Here is a 19,590-nt window from a genome sequence, read left to right as displayed (position 1 = left end):
TAACTAGGATTACATATTGAAAACCTATAATTTAAGAGTCACCCAGAAATCCAGAATACAGAGCACCAAACATTCATCTGCTGTTAGTGCATTTTCTTCCATTTTATAATTATATATTTCATAGCCAGTTATCTTTTTATATCTAAAATTTTATGTTCTTTCAAAAGTTAACATTATTTCATGAAGATGTTTCTTTATTAAAAAAAAATCTTCCTCATCTATCGACTAGACAAGGTATTCACCTTAGGTATTAAGAAAAGCATTTCCTTTGTTTGCCTTTTAGTGGGTCTTGGTAAGAATTATCCTTGAATCTCAGCATTCCACTGATCATCTTTGTAACATGAATGGACTAAGTGTGGTCAAAAGTTGAAATGTCTACTTTTCCTTAACTTGGACAGAGGAACTTCAAAGACAACATAAGCCACTTCTGCCTCTTTAGAATCAATCAGATATAGGAGACAGTACAGTACTTGGTAAGAAGTTCAATAAACAGTTATCTGTTGTAAGAATTATACTCTATTTCAGTGTGAAAAGGACCTAGTAGTGACTTCCAGAACTGTAAGTTTAGACACACATACCAAGTAGATCACAACAAAGTACATATACTTAATGCTGTTGAACTATACACTTAAAAATAGTAAAATGGTAAATTTTGTTAGTGTATTTTACCATCAAAAAGGATAAAAGCTATACTAATCAGTAGAGCCTATAAAAACTCATTACTTGATATTTTTGATTGACTAATTGAAGCAAGTTACCAGAAATTCCAGATCAAGCCCAATCCAGTACGTCAGCAATGAGGTATGGATCTGTGAGTTATAAAATGATCACTCTACTTACAAAATCATTTTCACCTCTTCTAGAATTTAGGGTTTCAAAATTATTGAACACTTTTCTAGTTATCTCTATTTCTTACATGTAGGTCACTAAACAAAGGTTTATTTTGAAGATAGGAGTAAAAATAAATACAGCCTAATACAAAGCTCTTGAGTAAGAAATTAGTAGAGGCTATGTGTGAGATATTTATTCATAAAACCCTAACATATCCTATGAAATGCTATTATTTAAAACTTAAATCTCTAAGGTTACAATGGGGATAGTTATTAAGGTAGAACATCTCACCAGAGTAGGCTGTGAATGTCCCGGAACCCTGGAGTCACTATGATCTAAGCCAGAGTTTATATTTGGACAGTCATTCTGAGGATTGTACTATTCCTAGTTCTGGCTGCTGAATGAGCTTAGCTGAGTATATAAACAAATACACTATTAAAAAAATTGCTGAGAATTTCTGACGGCTTTAAAAGCGGGAGCGTTCTTTGTTCTTATTACTAGAAGAAATGTGTTTGATATGAGTGGGGATTAATAGATTAATTAATAGGAGAGTTAAAAGCAAAGTCCCTGGATTGCAACATCATAGTTTACATAATAGCAACAATGAAATACCTTTAAGGAATAACAGGGAAAAGAAAACATGAAGTTTTACAAAAATTTTTATGGCCAGTGCTATAGCAGCCACCAAGGAGACTACTTTATTTCTTGTCTAGTTTATTCTTAGAAAACAAATGTAGTTGAGGTTACATTTTTCTGTCACTGACATATTGAGCTTGAATTTTTTCATTTATTAGCAATGATTTTAACTATCACATTAAAAAATTATGCACTATATTATACTCCTTCCCTTTCTGCTAATCAATGTTTCAGATTAGAATTTTTAAATGCCCTTTTTTAGCAAAAGTAAAATGTATTTCCAGAATTTTAAAGGCAGTTGTTTGAAATATTACAAATTATGGTTTCATGAAAGGCATATTTGCCTTCTTCAAAATTGGGATGAAAAACAAGGCTAAAGTGCCCAATAGCAAGATAGAACTTCCCCAACATAAACTGGTTGACTTTTCAGTCTGAAATAGGACTCTACATCCCAAATAATTTCAGGCAGTAACAAAGGGAAAAAGTAGTATGTGATAATATTAACAGCAAAGCTCCATTAACTTACTGAAAGCAATTTGGCCCAAATACAGTGGCGAGATTGTGAACATTCATGCGATTCTGCACATGGTGCTTGGCCACTTCTGTCAAGAACTGGCATAGGTACTTGAGGAGGCAGTAGTGGACGTCTGGCAGCTCTTTTATTAATGCTCTTAAGCTACTGTCCTGAGCATCATTTCTGTCATCTGGAAAGAAAAAGAATAAAAAAAAATGCTCTCAGGCATATTTCATAGTAACAACAAAAGCACAGAGACATAATAAAGTCTAACATTTTATTCAGGAAAAAATTCCTGAAGACTTAAATATTAAGGCCATCAAAAGGGGGGGAGGCAGTTTTGCTTTTTCTTTGATTGTTGAATATTTAACTTTCCTTGATGTTAAAGATTTACTAACTTATTCAAGACACTCTGAAAATCATGAGCTTTACTTAGTGCATTAAATGGGTTCATATTTCACTTCTGTGTGTTCCTTACCCAAAATTAAGACTGACTTTTTATCCATTTGATTAAGGTCTTCAAGTTTGTTAAAAACAAGAATCTCTTGGTTGAATAAGATTTAATACAGGAGACATTTCTAGGTCACCATGAACAAAACTAAACTAGTGATCAGGAATCTAGATAGAGAAAACTGAAGGAAGCTATTTTTTTTAAATGATCTATAATCCTATTTAGGCATGTACTGTATGTATGTATGTATGTACGTACGTATGTATTTAGTTAATTTTTGAGACAGTGAGAAAGCAAGCATGGCGAAGGGGCAGAGGAAGAGGGAGAGAGAGAATCTCAAACAGACTCCACACTCAGCATGGAACCTGACACAGGGCTCTATCCCACGATCCTGGAATTTATGACCTGAGCCAAAATCAAGAGACAGAAGCTCAACTGACTGGGCCATCAGGCGCCCCGGAGAAAACTGAACGAAACTATCAATTTCTACATAGCTTTTTCTCTCTCCCATGTCACAGAGTTTAGAATTTGATATGTGCTTTTTATACAAAGCCTACTAACCTATATAAAGCCAAAAATATCTTACAGTGAGCCAAAATTCAGACACATATATGAAAAGCTTCCCTCAATTCTCAAAGATTTATGTAATTTGTCAATATTAAATACAGAAAAGTTATCTTAAAAAATTTTGTATACTATTTTCTTTCAGAGGCAAATATAAATCTTTTATAGCAAATACTTTAGGGGAATAATCATAATCCATCCTTTTAGGCACATGTCTAAGACAATGAAAACTTAATCCCGTTATAACTAACATACACTGGATTCCTTAACTTAGATAGGTCAGCTACTTTTAGCCAGTCAAGTGTTAAGAAACAGCAAAGTGAGGCAAATGTGTTTCAGTGGAAGAGGATTAGTCAGTGTTACAAAATGCATGCATAACATGATGCCACTGAAGGAGTGAAAACCTAGAGAACACGCAGAAAGTCACAGAAAGTGCTGCTGAGTGGCTGCAGTGCTAGGATTAGGAAGGTCAGGAGTCACTTCCTGGATTAGAATCCTCCTTCTGGCACTTGCTACCTGTGTGAACTTAGACTCGATACTAGACTTATTTATAAATATACTAAACTCATTTATAAATGGGAATAGGGGCGCCTGGGTGGCGCAGTCGGTTAAGCGTCCGACTTCAGCCAGGTCGCGATCTCGCGGTCCGTGAGTTCGAGCCTCGCGTCGGGCTCTGGGCTGATGGCTCAGAGCCTGGAGCCTGTTTCCATGTCTGTGTCTCCCTCTCTCTCTGCCCCTCGCCCGTTCATGCTCTGTCTCTCTCTGTCCCAAAAATGAATGAACGTTGAAAAAAAAATTAAAAAAAAATAAAATAAAATAAAAAAATAAATGGGAATATTAACTACCTCATTGGGTTGTGATGAGGACTGGATGAGTTTAAAGTTGGAAAGTACTTAATATTTTTCAAGTTTTTATTTAAATTCTAGTTAACAGTTGCAAAGTACTTAAAACAGAGAGGCTGACACACAGTAAGTGCTATGTAACTACTTGTTAAACAGAGCAACTTCTTTTACTTCACCGTCACTAATTTGGTTTTATGAGAACTGAGGTTTTAATGACATGTCTTTTAATATAATGAGCCCATTTCACCTTTATAAATGTTAGAATACGGGATGCTGCCAAAAAATAGCAATGCCAAAAATGTACAGACTTCAATCTTTGTTAAAATCGCTTTGGAGAACATTCCCTTTATGACTGGAATAATGATTTCTCACTGACCACAAATGATGTGATCCAATAATGTATACAATGTATAAATAGTTTTCTTGATATTAGAAAATTTTATTTACTTTAAAAAAAGAAAGAAATCATATTTAAATACTTTGATAATCCATAAAACCATGTGGTATGTTGCTTATGATGGCATTGTTTTCCACTGTATTATGATCTTGACTAGGTAAGAAATGGAAATAATTAAGTTTGGAGTGATTAAAAACTAATTGAAAACTACACATTTCTCAGCCCTTTGTGTTATAAAAATATGAACTACAAGAAAATGAATTCGATTTTGCCCTTTTTATTTTCTTACAGTGACTAATCCAGAGTGAATCTGGATGTTTGCATGGGTGTGTACTGTCTGCCTAAAATTGTGGTTTAATTCCAGTATTTAGGAATACAAGCAACAACATTCTAACAGCCTTGATAATGGGCCATTAGCCTTCTGGCTCTGAGATGAAACTTCAGATCCTAAGTTAGACGATGTGTGAAGACACCAGGTTAAATAAAACAAATATTGAAAACAGTTATGAGTTTATGACAATAACATCTTTCAAAGAGAAGGAGCACTTCCATCATTTACTTCCAAGTTTTGAAATACAATAGATAATTTTCCCAGAAGTAAAACTGACAAGTAACGGGAAGGGAGACAAACACACACAACCTAATTCCTTTATGGCATGAATGGAAGAATCACTAAATCTGTTCTGAAAGAGAAAAAGCAGTTGAGGAGAAAGTATCTTGTACGTGTTTCCTACCCCAAAGCATTTGTTTCCTATGACTCAGTGATTCACTCACTGGGCGAGTATGTGAGTGTCCTCTCCTTCACAGGCTTGAATGGCAACACACTGAATTTGAACCCTGAATACTCATAATTTACTTCCTCTGTTCAGACATACTGACACTGCCGTAAAGATCTTAATTTATTAGCGTAACATTTGTCACCTCTTTTCTACTAAGCACATGCTAACATACTAGGACTCTGTAATTAGCACTGTTTCTAGAAACGTGGTAAGTATCACTGCTATAGCCAGCCTGAAGTAATCTTACAGACAAGATTTCTTATACGTGAGAATAATTGTTCAACACCTTTAGGGGAGCCTTGTAGAAGTATGCCCAGCATAGCATCACTGGGCAGTTGGCAGTATTGGTGCAAATGTGCCTTTTGATGCCTGAGAGAAAAAGTTCATAGTAATTACTATTGCTTGCATTATTCTTTGATGTGCTGATACGTAAATATAATAAACATTGCCTTGTCATTCATACTCTTGCATTAATATTGGTAATTACAATGGCTTCCTCAAGGTCTCACATAAAAAAAAGTGAGCAATGTTTCCATTTTCATGCACATTTATTCATATATTATTTGTGATACTTAGCACATGCTTTGTGCATCTGGCATTCTCTAATGCTAGGCATACAGTACAGAAAACAAACTTCATGCTTTTATGAAAGTTATATTCTAATGGGAGAGACAGACAGTCTAACTGTATATATGTGAGTGGTAACATCAGTGCTCTGAAGAAATATAAAGCAGAATAAGGGAGAATAAAGTGGAGTGACGCAGGGAGGGAATGTTATTTCATTCAGCATGATCAGGGAAGGCCACTCTGATATGGTGACTGAGCAGAGAGCTGAAGGAAACAGAGAATTGTATGTTAAACAGTAGTAATGGCAACGGCAAAGGCCAAGTTTGGGAGGGTGGCAGGAAATGAAATCAGGAGACAGTGCGGTGGGGGCTGGGGGGGAGGGAGAAAGAGCCAGGGAAGATCATTACAGTCTTATTATAAACCATGCTCCCCCGCAACCCTGAGTGAGAGTTTTGAGCTGTGAGGAGGCTGCATTTAAGAGGACCACCCTAGTTGCTGTGCTGAGTCTGGACTGTGGGGGGTGGGGGTCAGTAGAGGCAATGGAAAGTGGGCAGCTGAGCTGGGAGACTCCACAGTCCCTGAGAGAGAGGCTGGTTGGCCTGGAGCAGGTTGATAGCAGTGGGATGGCAAGACATGGCCAATTCTGGATATAGTTTGTATCTTGTTTGTTTTATATATGCAAGTTCTTTGTTTTCTATGTGAAAAATACATGAATGGAATACACATTCAATCATTCAACAAATATTTACTGGATGGCTATTCTGTGTCTGGCACAATTCTAAGCGTTTAGGATACATCAGCAAACACAGCAGAAACCCCTGCCCTCAGGGAACTTAAGTTCTAGTAGGTGTGACACTGAACAGTAACTACAGTAATAGGGATAGAGGGAATTCAGAGTCCTGGCCCCGGGGTGATGGTGGTAATTACAATTATATACACGCTTTGTCAGCAAGGCCTCATTGAGAAAGTATTTGATGTTTATTGTCGGTTAATGTAAAAAATTCGCAAACCAGCAGATGTAAGCTCATTCAGAGTTGGAGGCTGAGGTGTAAACATCTTTTAAATTCCCTCAATGCCTTGCATATAAAAAGTGATAAAGAAATAGTTTAAATAGAATGATGCTTTAAGATACATAGAGAGTAAGACAAACTAGTATAGAAATAAAAAGACATATATATTCCAAATTTTGAAGAAATGTGGAATAATTCAGTCCATTTATACAACCAGCTGGATTGAAGTGTTGAGTAGGAAGGGGATCACAGAGGATCCAAATGATAACAAAAGTGTCATTTGATGGTCAAAGGGTAAGGACACTCAGCAATGAAATTCCACACAAGAAGAAGTGAAACGCACCTCTGCAGTTGTACTGAAATATTTTAACTGTTTAAACTTGTAGTTATCTCTAGAATTAAACTGGAATAAGAATTAGAGTATGTTATAATTCATGAGGCAAAAGGTTTAAGAAAACTTTGCAGATGGAATAGTGGTTAATAATTGAAATAGTCATCATTTTCCTTGACATTAATCTTTTCATAGGACAAGAACTTTCTGTATTAAAGAGTCACTTCAAATTATACAAGTTTTCCTGAAAGTTTGCATTTGCTGTTGGCTAAATTTGAACCATTTCTCAAGCTAAAAAACAACTGCACAATGAGCACAGTATATATAGTATACAGAGGAAACTACTCAGCACTTAAAGACTGTACCATAAAAACTTTTGTTCCAGATTAAGTAGCAAACATTGAACCACGTGGCCAGTATTTGTTCTCATTAAAAAAAGATTATGATCATAATCAGTAATGCTGAACCTATACCACGGGATGGCACTTAACTCTAATCTGGACATTCATCCTGGTGTTTGTCACGTGCTTTGAGTTTTCAATGACCATGAAGTTATACTCTACTTACAGCCTTAGGCTCAAGGAGAAAAAAACAACAACAACAATAAAAAGAGCAAACTGCTAATCTCTACCACGATATATCTCAGAGCCATGAGAAGGTCAGCCATTAAAAGAACCAAAATATTTAGCCTCATGGCGCCAGATTTATCGAAGTAGCTTTTTATTTCCTCATTAAGCCTCACAAAGGATTCATGAAAACTTGCTAATCTGTTAGAACAATAATAAGTGTTGCTGATTTTGAAGATGAGGAAAGGTCACAAGCCTGAGCATGTGGAAGCCAAGAAGAAACCAGCAAGAAAACAGGGATCTTGGCCTTACGACTGCATGAAATGGAAAAGTGCCAAGGTTCCAAATGAGCCTGGAAGCAGCTTCTCCCCTGGAACCTTCAGATAAGAACCCAGGCTGAGTGACATCTGGGTTTGGCCTTGTGAACCTGGAGCAGAGACTCCAGCTGGGCTCACAGACTTCTTACCCACACAACAGTGAGGTAATTTGTGTGGTTTTAAGCCACTCAATTTGCAGAAATCTGTCACAGCAGAAATAGGAGCCTAATATATCTCCAGTTAGAATGAGACTGAAACAGAGATTAACTTGTCCATGTTCACACAGTACCAAGTAGCCAAGCTATAAATCAGGTATGGCAGTAGGACCTCAGAGCATATGATCTGATCAGTGTGCACTAACAAACTTAGATATAGTTGTTATCACTGTTACAGAGCAACTACCACACTGTCTCATACATGTAAATGTTTAACAAAAGTTTCCTGAATCAGCAAATGAAATAGCAAAATTGCTGAGTATTAGGGGGCGGGGGGTAGTCTTAATTCATTTATGATACATTATAGCTTCTTAGGTCCTGAGGCGTATGGGAGGAGCATTTTAATAAAAGCCTACATGAATGTCTAGGCACAAAATGCTTTGTAGAATACGTGAGAACAAAACAGAAGTTATATTTCTTTCTAAATATGCATTTGTAAACAACAGGAAAAAGAATCATAAAACGCCAGCTACATTGGAATACACTGGGTTTTACCCTTGCATTTCATACCCCAGGAATGGAATCACTTCTTTAGTGTGGCGAGAAGCTTATCTAAACAACATAATTATATTTTCTGGTTACTGGAATTGGTAGATTTCTATGTAAAAGTAAAGGTTCTATTTTTACAGCTCTCTTAGAATCCTTGCCAATGACAAAGTTCTCAAGGCCTCACACAAATTTCTCAAAGGGTGTGATGATAAAGTGACTAATAAAATTTAATCAAGTGCGGTCTATTCTTAGATATTAATGAAACTACAAATCTTATTCTGATTAGATTCTACAAGACTCACAGGTGTGTTTACTACAAAGTAGCCAATATCTACACTGATACTCCTGGCTCCCAGAATGAACCTGCATGGAAAGGCAAAGGCCTGTAGGATAAAAAAAGAATTTGATGATACTTTACTTTTCAGTCCCATGACAAAATACTCCTAATGATGCCTAAATAGTATATCAGCAAGTCTATTCCGTGGGCACTTACTGAGTGCTGAGTGCTTGTTAATGGGGACAAGCTGGCATAGATAAAAAGATAAGAAGCATATGAAACAGTCCATCTAAAGTCAAAACTGCGAGTTCACATCTAGGCTAGATGTTAGACACAAGCATTTAACAGCTAAAGAACCTGTTTATGTGGGAATGTCAGTACACAGGAGAGTAAAAAAAGCAATCGCAGCACTTAGGAAAGGGAGCCTCCTACAATAGAATATGTGAATTTTTAACAATACTGGCAATATCCCAGCTAACAAAGCTTGGCTCTTTCCATAAATCTAGTTCTATATTAAAGAGGCAAAGTACAGTAAGTGTGTAATTTCAGTGGAAATCATTTTACCACCAGTTCCCACCCTCTAAAACCCTAGTGATCCAATGCTCAGCTGTAACTGGACTTATTTGGTGTCATAGGAGGTACACCAACAAACCCAGTTTTTAAGTCTATTTTGGATGTTGCTTCCTTCTCCCTTAAGTCCTCAAATTATTTATGGAATCAGTTTAAAGGTTGATAATTTCCACGGGTTTAGCAAAATAGTGGTATTCAAAATACAGCTTGACAGAGTTAGGGCTGAGCTAGAGGCGACTAGCAGGCCAATCATTTGTCATCCCTTCAAAATTGATATTCTTTTAACTTCATTACATTTTTTTTTAATTAAAATTTTTTTTTCAACGTTTATTTATTTATTTTTGGGACAGAGAGACAGAGCATGAACGGGGGAGGGGCAGAGAGAGAGGGAGACACAGAATCGGAAACAGGCTCCAGGCTCTGAGCCGTCAGCCCAGAGCCCGACGCGGGGCTCGAACTCACGGACCGCGAGATCGTGACGTGGCTTAAGTCGGATGCTCAACCGACTGCGCCACCCAGGCGCCCCTAACTTCATTACATTTTTTACATGAGTTGATTTCCTAATACAAATAATATATACATTATATATATCACATAATGTATATAATATACATTTATATATATATATATATTAATTTACTGGCTGTTCTTTTTCTCTTCCAGCTCAAATAAGATGCTCTTCACATAGAAACATTAGTGAAAAATGCAGAATTTACTGGAGATTTCATCAACTCACAATTCATCCTAAAAATCTCCAACAGACATTATCTTGTTGGCCCTTAAGCAACCGGTCTCCTCTCTGTTTGTCCTCTTCAAGTTTATAATTCATCTGCTATTAAAATTCTACTGCCTTGACTACAAGGATAACTAAAATTAAAAACATAATAATAGGTGTTGGCAAAGATGATGAAAAATCAAACCTTCATTTATTGATGATGAGAATGTAAAATAGTACAAGTATTTTGGAAAACCATTCCTTAAAATGTTAAACAATGTCACCCTGTGACCCAGAACTTTCACTCCTTGGTAGATACCAAGAGAAATGAAAACACATGCCCATACAAAAACTTGTACATAAATGTTCGTAACAGTATTATTCAGCCAAAAGGTGTAAATAACCCAAATATCCATCAATGGATAAATGTGATATATTCATACAACAGAATACTAACCAGCCATAAAAAGGAATAAAGTACTGATATTCCAACATGGATGAAACCTGAAACATACACTAAGTGAAAAAAACCTGTCACAGAAGACCACATACTGACTCCATTTACATGAAATGCCCATAAATCTAGGCAAATTTATGTAGCTAGAAAGATTAGCACATGCCTAGGGCTGAGAGAAGTGGGAGAGGTGGAGAGGAAGGGAGGAGAGTGCCCACTAATGGGTTTAGAGTTTCTTTCTTTCTTTCTCTCTTTCTTTCTCTTTCTTTCTTTCTTTCTTTCTTTCTTTCTTTCTTTCTTTCTTTCTTTCTTTCTTTTGGAGTGATAAAAATGTTTCAAAACTAGATAGTAGTGACTGTTGTATTCTGAATATACTAAAAGCCACTGTATACTTCATTTATTTATTATTTATTATAATTTATTGTCAAGTTAGCTAACATACAGTGTATGCAGTGTAGCCTTGGCTTCAGGAGTAGATTTGCATAATTCATTACTTATATACAACACACAGTGCTCATCCCAGCAAGTGCCCTCCTCAATGCCCATCACCCATTTTCCCTGCCCCTCCCCAACCACTGCCCATCAACCCTCAGTTTGTTCTATGTATTCACTGTATACTTTAACAGGGGCAATTTTATGGTGTGTAAATTGCATCTCAATAAATTTGTTCTAAGGAAACTATGTTGGCTTTAAAATCAAGTATAAGATGGGGCTCCTGGGTGACTCATTCAGTTAAGTGTCGAACTTTGGCTCAGGTCATGATCTCACAGTTCATGAGTTTGAGCCCCGTGTTAGGCTCTGTGCTGAGAGCTCAGAGCCTGGAGCCTGCTTCAGATTCTGTTCTGTCTGTCTGTCTGTCTGTCTCCCCCTTTCATTGCCCCTCTCCTCTCATGTTCTGTGTCTCTTTCTCAAAAATAAACAAACATTTAAAAAATATAAAAAAGGTCTCCTGGGTGGCTCAGTCAGTGGTCTGACTTCGGCTCAGGTCATGGTCCCCCAGTTGGTGAGTTGGAGCCCCTCATCAGGCTCTGTGCTGACAGCTCAGAGCCTGGAGCCTGCTTGAGATTTTGAGTCTCCATCTCTCTCTGCTCCTCCCCTGCTCACACTCTGCTCCTCTCTCTCTCCCAAAAATAAACATTAAAAAAAACTAAATAAAATCAAGTATAAGTCAGTGGAGACCTTTTAAAGATAAGCTTATCTACTTTTCCTAATACCTTACTAAAATGACAATGAAAGAATTAAGAAATATAAGCCTTCAAGATAAAAAGAACAGCTGACAATAGTAAAGATCTTTACAAAGTTACATATATGTGAGTATACATATACACACACACACACACACACACACACACACACACATTCAAGACCAGTTGTTCTAATGCAGATTAACTGTTTAGCCATGGGCTCTCTATCCAAGTTTGCATAATCCCACTCACTACTTAATGTTATCTGGTACAGTCAAAAAGGAAACTAAAGATTTGTATGCATACTTAGCAAACCAAATATCATCTAGTTGTCAAGATCTACAGTCTTAGACATCATGGGGGGTTATAAACACAAATAAGGTTTTCCTGTCACATGGATCTAGGAGGGAAGTAGAACCAACCGGAATGTCACCAAAATGTGTAGTCAGGTTTGGAAACCTCCAATTTATTCCAGTGGAGGTCTTGCAGAAACCTGATTGACTGGTTCCTTGGGCAAATATGCAAGTGGCAACCTTTAACTCTTTGGGTTTAGGTCTGCCCAGAAACACAGAATAGTTTATATATTTGGCATTGCTTCTAGGAAACCTAAAAAGCACATAATGAAAATGGAAAGGGCTTAAATATGGAGTTTTAGTATAATGATTCTGTTTTTCGTAGAAACAAATTTGAAGGTTGAATAATTTCAAAAGAAGAGGAACTTCTCAGTAAGAAGGAATTAAACCCAGGGAAGGAAATATGTCATATGCTTGCTATGGAGCTCATACTATCCAAGAAGATATTACTTAATAAGTAGAATTGTAACTAACCAACATTTGCATGGTACTGTAATATTTTCAAGGCAGGGCACCTGAGTGGCTCAGTATGTTAAGCATCTGACTTCGGTTCAGGTCAAGATCTCACGGTTCATGAACTTGAGCTCTGCCATCAGGCTCTCTGCTGTCAGCACATAGCCTGCTTTGGATCCTCCGTCCCCCCTTTCTCTCTGCTCCTCTCCCACTTGCACGGTCTCCCTCAAAATAAACTTAAAAAAATTTGCAAGGCAAAACCACTCAGCTAACCTCCAACAATAAAAATGGCATTATGATACATAGTATGTATAAAAGACAGGCTTAACTCAAACTCACCCTGGTGAATTCCTCACGTAATGAAGAAAAACATAACTCAATCTTAGGCACAACTCAGCTTATTAAATTAGGTTTCTTTACAATTAGGCATTGTACTGATTGAAATGGTCCTGTTATTAGGGTGCTTTTCTTTAAAAAACAGTTGCTGACTAAATTATCAAATTCTCATAAACTAAAATTCACAGGCTTGTAACTCTCACATATTGTTTGCACAGCTGCTACTATAAAATTCTGTTCCATTTAAAATCAAGTACAGGGGGAGAAAAAGGAAAGGGAGAATGTCCATTTTAAGAAAAGGATTGATCACTTGTATTTATCTAATTAAATCTGCTTCCCAAGAACCCACTAAAATGACAGTAAAAGATGTTTAAAAAGTATACGCACAAAAAAAGGGCAAAAAAAGAACAACAGAGGAGAGAGAGGGAGATGAGATTTCAAAGACATTTGGAAGTGAATGCAAGGGACTGAAAACCCCAGTCTGTTCTAAGGCCTGGCAAGGCTCACAGGAGCCTCCACCACCCTGTACATCCAGGCAAGCATGCGGTTAGGCAGGAGGGCTGAGGCTTAGTCCATGGATAATGTCAATGGATTCTTACACTCTGGAGATAGTGAAGGGCTAGAGCAAGGAGCATAATTGAAAATCTGAGGACCAGTGAAAACCTGCTTAGAAAGAATGGGCGCATTAGCACACTTCCTACTTCCGTGCTCTTGAGGAACAAGATGGATGAAGAGAAAACTATGTCCACGTATAGACATTTGTGGGTCCCCAAATCAAATAGGCTACATTTCCCTCCATCTATACCCACTATCTAATCCTCCTAAAGCAAAGTGTATCAGTAGACAAGCCCACTGTCCCCATATACAAATGTTTCTCTTAAATCCTATCATCCAAGATCACCCATGTTTACATGAAGAAATGCAAGAAATCCCACAACACAAATATAAGGAAAAGAAAACTATAAACAACAACAACAACAACAACAAACTTGCTGTTATCCTCAGAAAGATAAGTTAAGAATAGGATTCTATAAAAAGAATAGAGTGCTTTGAAAAAGAAATAGCACTAATATTTTGGATATTAACAATATAAAAACTAAAATTTAAAAAACAAGCTTGGAAAATAAAGTTGAGAAAATTGCATAGGAAATAGAATTAAAAGACAGTGATAAGACAATAAGCATTCAAGACGGTGATATAAAAAGATCCTGAAACTATCTCCTCCCACAGACACAACCAATCTAAAGCTACATATGGAACAATTTCCTCTGAAAAAGACCTGAGAAACAGTGTGACAGCAACTGCACAAGTATGAAAGAAGCACACTGAGATGGGGAGGAGAGACAGAGACATTCTCCCCCCCCCACCCAGAAAAACCCACTTCAGGTACAGGAACCCACAATACAGAGGGATTTCAAAAATATGTGACTTTTTCCTGAGAAGCAAGGAATTTGTGTCCCACATCAGGCACTTCAACCCTTGGGACCTACAATAGACAAATAGGCTGCCAAAGCATCTGGCCTTGAAAATCAAGAGGGCTTACATCCAGAAGAACCATAGAGCTGTAGAGAATGGAGAACCCACTCTCAAAGGGTATGTATGCAGATTCATTTGCCCCAAAATCCAGTGCACAAGTAGTATGAATAGTACCTAGACCTTATGTGAAGAAGATCCACTTGCTAGTCTTAAAGCCTCTGCTGGAGAGACAGGAACCTATTGAGACTCTCTGGGGATGGAGCCATTGGCAGGTGCAATTTTGTGTTATTCTACCTTGGTAGTACAAGTGGTAGTTGGTGCTATGTTGGTACTCTCTAACCTGCTAGCACTGGTAGGTATACTGCTGCCACAGAACCATCAGGCCAAGTAGGTGAATTCCCTGCCCCTTGTGCCACAGCTACAGGTGCATGCAGCCCACACATGGGATGCCCCTTGAGCACCTGGCTCTAGAAGCCAGGGGGGAATCACACATCTGGGCCCTCTGGGCCAACTTCCACACATGGCCAGTCCTTCAAGACTAGGAGAGGTAGCTATTTTGCCTAATATGTAGAAATTAACATAGAAAAGTCAAACAAAATGAGGAAGCAGAGGAATATGTTCTAAAAGAACAAGGCAAACCCTCAGAAAAAGACCTCAATGAAATGGAGATTAAAAAAAAAAAACTACTTGATAAATCAGAGCAATAGTCATAAAGATACTTATAAAACTTGAAGCATGGAAGAACACAGAACTTCAACAAAGACAGAAAACATAGCAAAATACCAAACTGAAGTCACAGAGCAGAATATGACAGCTGAGCTGAAGAATGCACTAGAACTGTTCAAAAGCAGACTATACTAAATACAAGAGTGGATCACTGACGTAGATGACAAGGCACCAAAAATCACCCAAACAGAGCAGCAAAAAGGAAAAAGAATTAAAAAAAAAAAAAAAAAAGGAAGATAGCTTAAGGGTCCTACAGTACATAAGGTGAATAACATCTCCCTTATAGAGGACCCAGAAGGAGAAGAAAAAGAAAGGGGGCAGAAAAAATTATTTGAAGAAATAATGGTTGAAAAGCATGGAAACAATCTAAAGGTTAACAGATGCATGGATAAAGACACACACACACACACACACACACACACACACACACACACTGACACTATACAAAGGAATACTACTCATCCATGAAAAAAAGGAAATCTTGTGATCTACAACAATGTGGATGTACCTTGAAGGTATTATGCTAAGTGAAATATGTAACACAAAGACAAATATATATGATATCACTTATATGTGGAATATAAAAAATAAGACAAACCAAACTCATAGATACAGAGAACAGACTGGTGGTTTTCAGAGGGGAGGGACTTGGGGAAAAGCTAATATAATGTTATCTACTAATTTTGCCTCAAAAAAAGAAAAAGAAAGATAACATAGGATAATTTCAAAGACCCAAAGAGGGTATTTTCCACATAGGATGGACTTAGAGTGCCGAGAACAATACACTGAAAAAAAGACTCCGGGAAATAGCAGGTCCAAGAAGGAAGACAGGTAAGAGATTCTCAGAATCAGCCCTGCAACCAAATTAGATGGGAACAGAAGAAAAGGGGCCAAAGAGGAATCTCCCCAGAAATAAAGAATTGATAAATTATTTGAATAGCTTTGAAAGGTTAGTGGATTTATTGGAAAATTTTTGCAGTTTGAAAAAAATCTGAAGATAGGTTTATAGAAAATTATGTGAGTGAAAATGTAAGACACATAACATCTCACACATACACACACACACATTCCCTTATGTAGTCATAACAAGTCAAATATTAATTAGGACATCAACTAAACTTGTGATACAACACTACTGGGAGAAATTGCTCGTTGGAAGAGACAATGTAACAGCTAATTCTACATATTTCATAAGCAGAAGTGATGAGATAATGTCTGCAAGAAATTAAGATATAACATTGTAAGAATATTATCAAATGGAAGCAAATACCAAGGAACAGCTAAATAAATGAAATCTGATTTCCTCTAGGAAAGAATTGAGGACTTCCAAAGGGTGTGTAGGGGTTGGCTGGTTTTCCTTACTAGTCTCTGAATTTCATTTTTGTTAAAGAACTATATGCATCTATTACATAAAACAATTTCTTTTAATAAAGGAAAAATATGTCCAAGAGAATGAAGATGTATTTTAATGAAAGTAATAAAGTTACTTAGGAATTGGCATTTCAGTATTTGATTAATTTTATTGAAAGATTACCAAATCCAACTAGATTTACATCCCACCCAACACATTCACTACACTTACTGTTGGAATCATGTGCCTGTTTTCCAAACACCTCTGTTCATGTAATCCTCTCTTCCTAGATTACACACTACCTATGGGAATTCTACCAGTCATCCAAAGCCCAAGTGAAGTACTACCTTCCTCTGATCATCTGTTTTAGAAGGGATCCCTTCCCTTCTCAACCCTACTTCTATTCCGTGTATCCTGGCTCACTATTACTTCTTCTATTCCCAAACAAAACTGGAAGCTCATTGCTGGCAGGACAGTACTCTAATTTTTTATGGGAGCAATAGTAAAGCTAATGCCTTCACCTCAAAAATTGAGAAGAAATTTTTATTTTTGAGTGAGTGAGAGAAGAGAGAGATCATGAGAAGGGGAGGGAGCAGAGAGAGGGAGAGAGAATCCTAAGCAAGATCTGCACTGTGAATGCAGAGCCTGAAGTGGGGCTTGAACTCAATGAACGGTGAGATCATGACCTGAGCTGACATCAGAAGTCAGATACTTAACCAACTGAGCCACCCAGGCAGTCCTAGAAGGAATTTTTTAATTGCCAATTTCATATACATAACAGGCAATGTTTATTTGCAGGCTTCAATTTCCATTAAAATCATATAACAAACAAAATAAAAATTAACTGGCAGTCAATACAAAAACATTCCCAAGTCCATCTTGTGTGATTTGCCAACTCAACCAATAATAAAAAATACAAGTAGTTTCAATTAATTTGGGTAAGAATTTTGAAATCCTTATTTGAACCCCAAACTGTGGCCTTTTGTTACTCTTTTCTACTCTTTCCTAATTATTAGGCAGGAGGTGTACTTATTCTTCTATAACACTTTTGTGATTTTTTTTTTTTTAAGAGATGGAAAAGGTAGGATACAGAAAAGGTAAAGAGACCAGGGTTAAGCTTGAAAGTAAAGAAGTGGGGGGAACTGCACTAAATGGCTTGCCTTCTTATAATCAAGAAAACAAAGGGCAGAGGCACAGGCTGAGGATGAACTGGGACATAATCATGGGGGAAGGAAGACTACTATGAAAATGTGGATTCCTACATCCCATTCTCTATAGAGGATGATTTAATTGGCATATGACAGGACTTGATCTCTGGGAATTTTCAAAGCTTCCCAGGTAATTCTTACGGGCTGCCACAGCTTACCATTTATTAAATGGCTTAACATTTATTAAATATTTATTTATTTTTGTTCTCAATTTTGCATGGATAATCTCAGTTTCCCCAATAAGCTCAGGAAGTAAATACTACCTTAAAGGTTAAGGAAAGGCTAGGGAAACTAGGAGTGGTGGTTTTAAAATGTCCACAAAGCCTGACACTTTCCCCTTTAAAAGAGGGCACCAAATCCTCCTCCCCTTGAATACAGGCCAAATTCATGACTTGATCTTCATGAATAGAACATGGTACGAATGGTGCTGCTTGTCTTCTGAGGCTCAGTCACTGAAAGGATGGCTTTCATCTCTTTCGAGTTGGTCATACCAAGGGAAGCCAGCCAGCAGCCAACGGGAGAGATTGACAGAAAACGGAGCTGTGGCCTCTCACCAAGAGCCAGCACTAAACTGCCAGCCATGTAAGGGAATCACCTTGGAAGCACATCTTCCAGCCCCAGTTAAGCTTTCCGATAATTGCAGCCCTTGACGGTTCTGGACCACAACTTCCTGGCAGACTCTGAACCAGCACTGTCCAGCTAAATCACACCTAAACTCCCAACCCACAGAAACAGTGAAGGAAAATAAGTGTTTACTGTAGTTTTAAGCCACTAAGTTTTAGAACAATTGTTACATAGCAATAGATAGCTAATCACTAAGGCACAAGGTTCATTTGATCATATTCATGCAGCTAACAAGAGGCAAATGGAGATTTGAAACTAGTCAGAAAGGATCCAGATCTTCTGCTCTAAGCCATGTGCTAGAATTTCTTTCTTCAAAATGAAGATTATCCTGCCTATACCTTATTAGAGCTGGTGCTGGAATCAAAAGATACTATATAAATAAAACACCTGCAGCTATTAAACTGAATAGTGAGTAGGTACTCAGCATCTATTATTACCACTAAAAGACATAAATTCTTAAAGAGAATATTAAAACAGGGACAGAAAACACACAAGAAATTATCTATATAAAGGAAACATACCCCCATAAAAAGTTTTCCCATGGCAGATCATTTATTTTAAATTCATTTGTTACTTCTAGGTGTGCTAGTCCTTTAAAACTTCTAGAACAAAAACATCAATTCTGTAGTAATGTCTCACCTAATTAGCATCCACTACAGGATTTTGCTACTTTTTACTCATATACCTATCAATTGCCATACATTTTTAAAAACAGTGTTATGGACTAAACTTTGTCCATACAAAACACACAGGTTGAAGCTTTAACCCCCAAACTGACTGTATTTGGAGATAGGGCCTTAAGGTAATTAAGGTCAGATGAGGCCACAAAGGCAGGATCATAATCCAACGTGCTGGTGTCCTTGTAAGAAAGGGAAGACACCAGGAGAGCTCACAGAGAAAAGGCCATATAAGGACACAGTGAGAAGGTATCATCTGCAAGCCAAGGAGGGAGGTCTTATCAGACACCACCCCTGTAGGCACTTTGATCTTGGACTTCCAGCCTCCAGAACTGTGGTGATAAAATAAATTTCTTTTGTCTGGATGAGTCTACATAGAGGACTATAAAATTCACATCTTTAGCCTTCATCCCTTTCTCCTAAGCACTGACATTCATTTTATTCATCTATTTAAAATAAGCTCCTCTTCATGGCCCAATAAGTACCTTCCCCTTGTGACTTTCATTATCTGTTATTAATGGACCAATTGTCAAGATGCCACACCAGGATCTCTCTTCCTTCTTCAATAGCAACAGCTGGATCTGAGATAGACGATTAATAAAGAGATCACCAGAACCTACCAAGCTAATAGCATTTGAGTCTTTGGCATAAGTCCCAGATCCTACCTGGAGATAGGA

The 19,590-nt window shown here is 37.4% G+C and overlaps 1 protein-coding gene across 3 annotated transcripts in view; it reads right to left on the bottom strand.

Moving 5' to 3' along the window:
• LOC121032675 (protein FAM13A-like) overlaps positions 1 to 19,590 on the bottom strand; it is a 92,198-nt gene that overhangs the window by 7,570 nt on the left and 65,038 nt on the right. For 2 of the 3 annotated variants that reach the window (XM_040478479.1, XM_040478476.1), the window contains exon 4: positions 1,994 to 2,171. In XM_040478479.1, coding sequence (XP_040334413.1) covers positions 1,994 to 2,171 — 178 coding nt within the window. Of the gene's footprint in view, positions 1 to 1,989; positions 2,172 to 19,590 lie in introns of those variants that run through there. The other variant, XM_040478484.1, reaches the window with a different exon arrangement.

Source organism: Herpailurus yagouaroundi, unplaced genomic scaffold, assembly GCF_014898765.1.
Source record: "Herpailurus yagouaroundi ecotype Mexico unplaced genomic scaffold, PumYag 28, whole genome shotgun sequence".
In the NCBI taxonomy this organism is placed as follows: Eukaryota; Metazoa; Chordata; class Mammalia; order Carnivora; family Felidae; genus Herpailurus; species Herpailurus yagouaroundi.
This window is presented reverse-complemented; position numbering and strand designations above follow the sequence as displayed.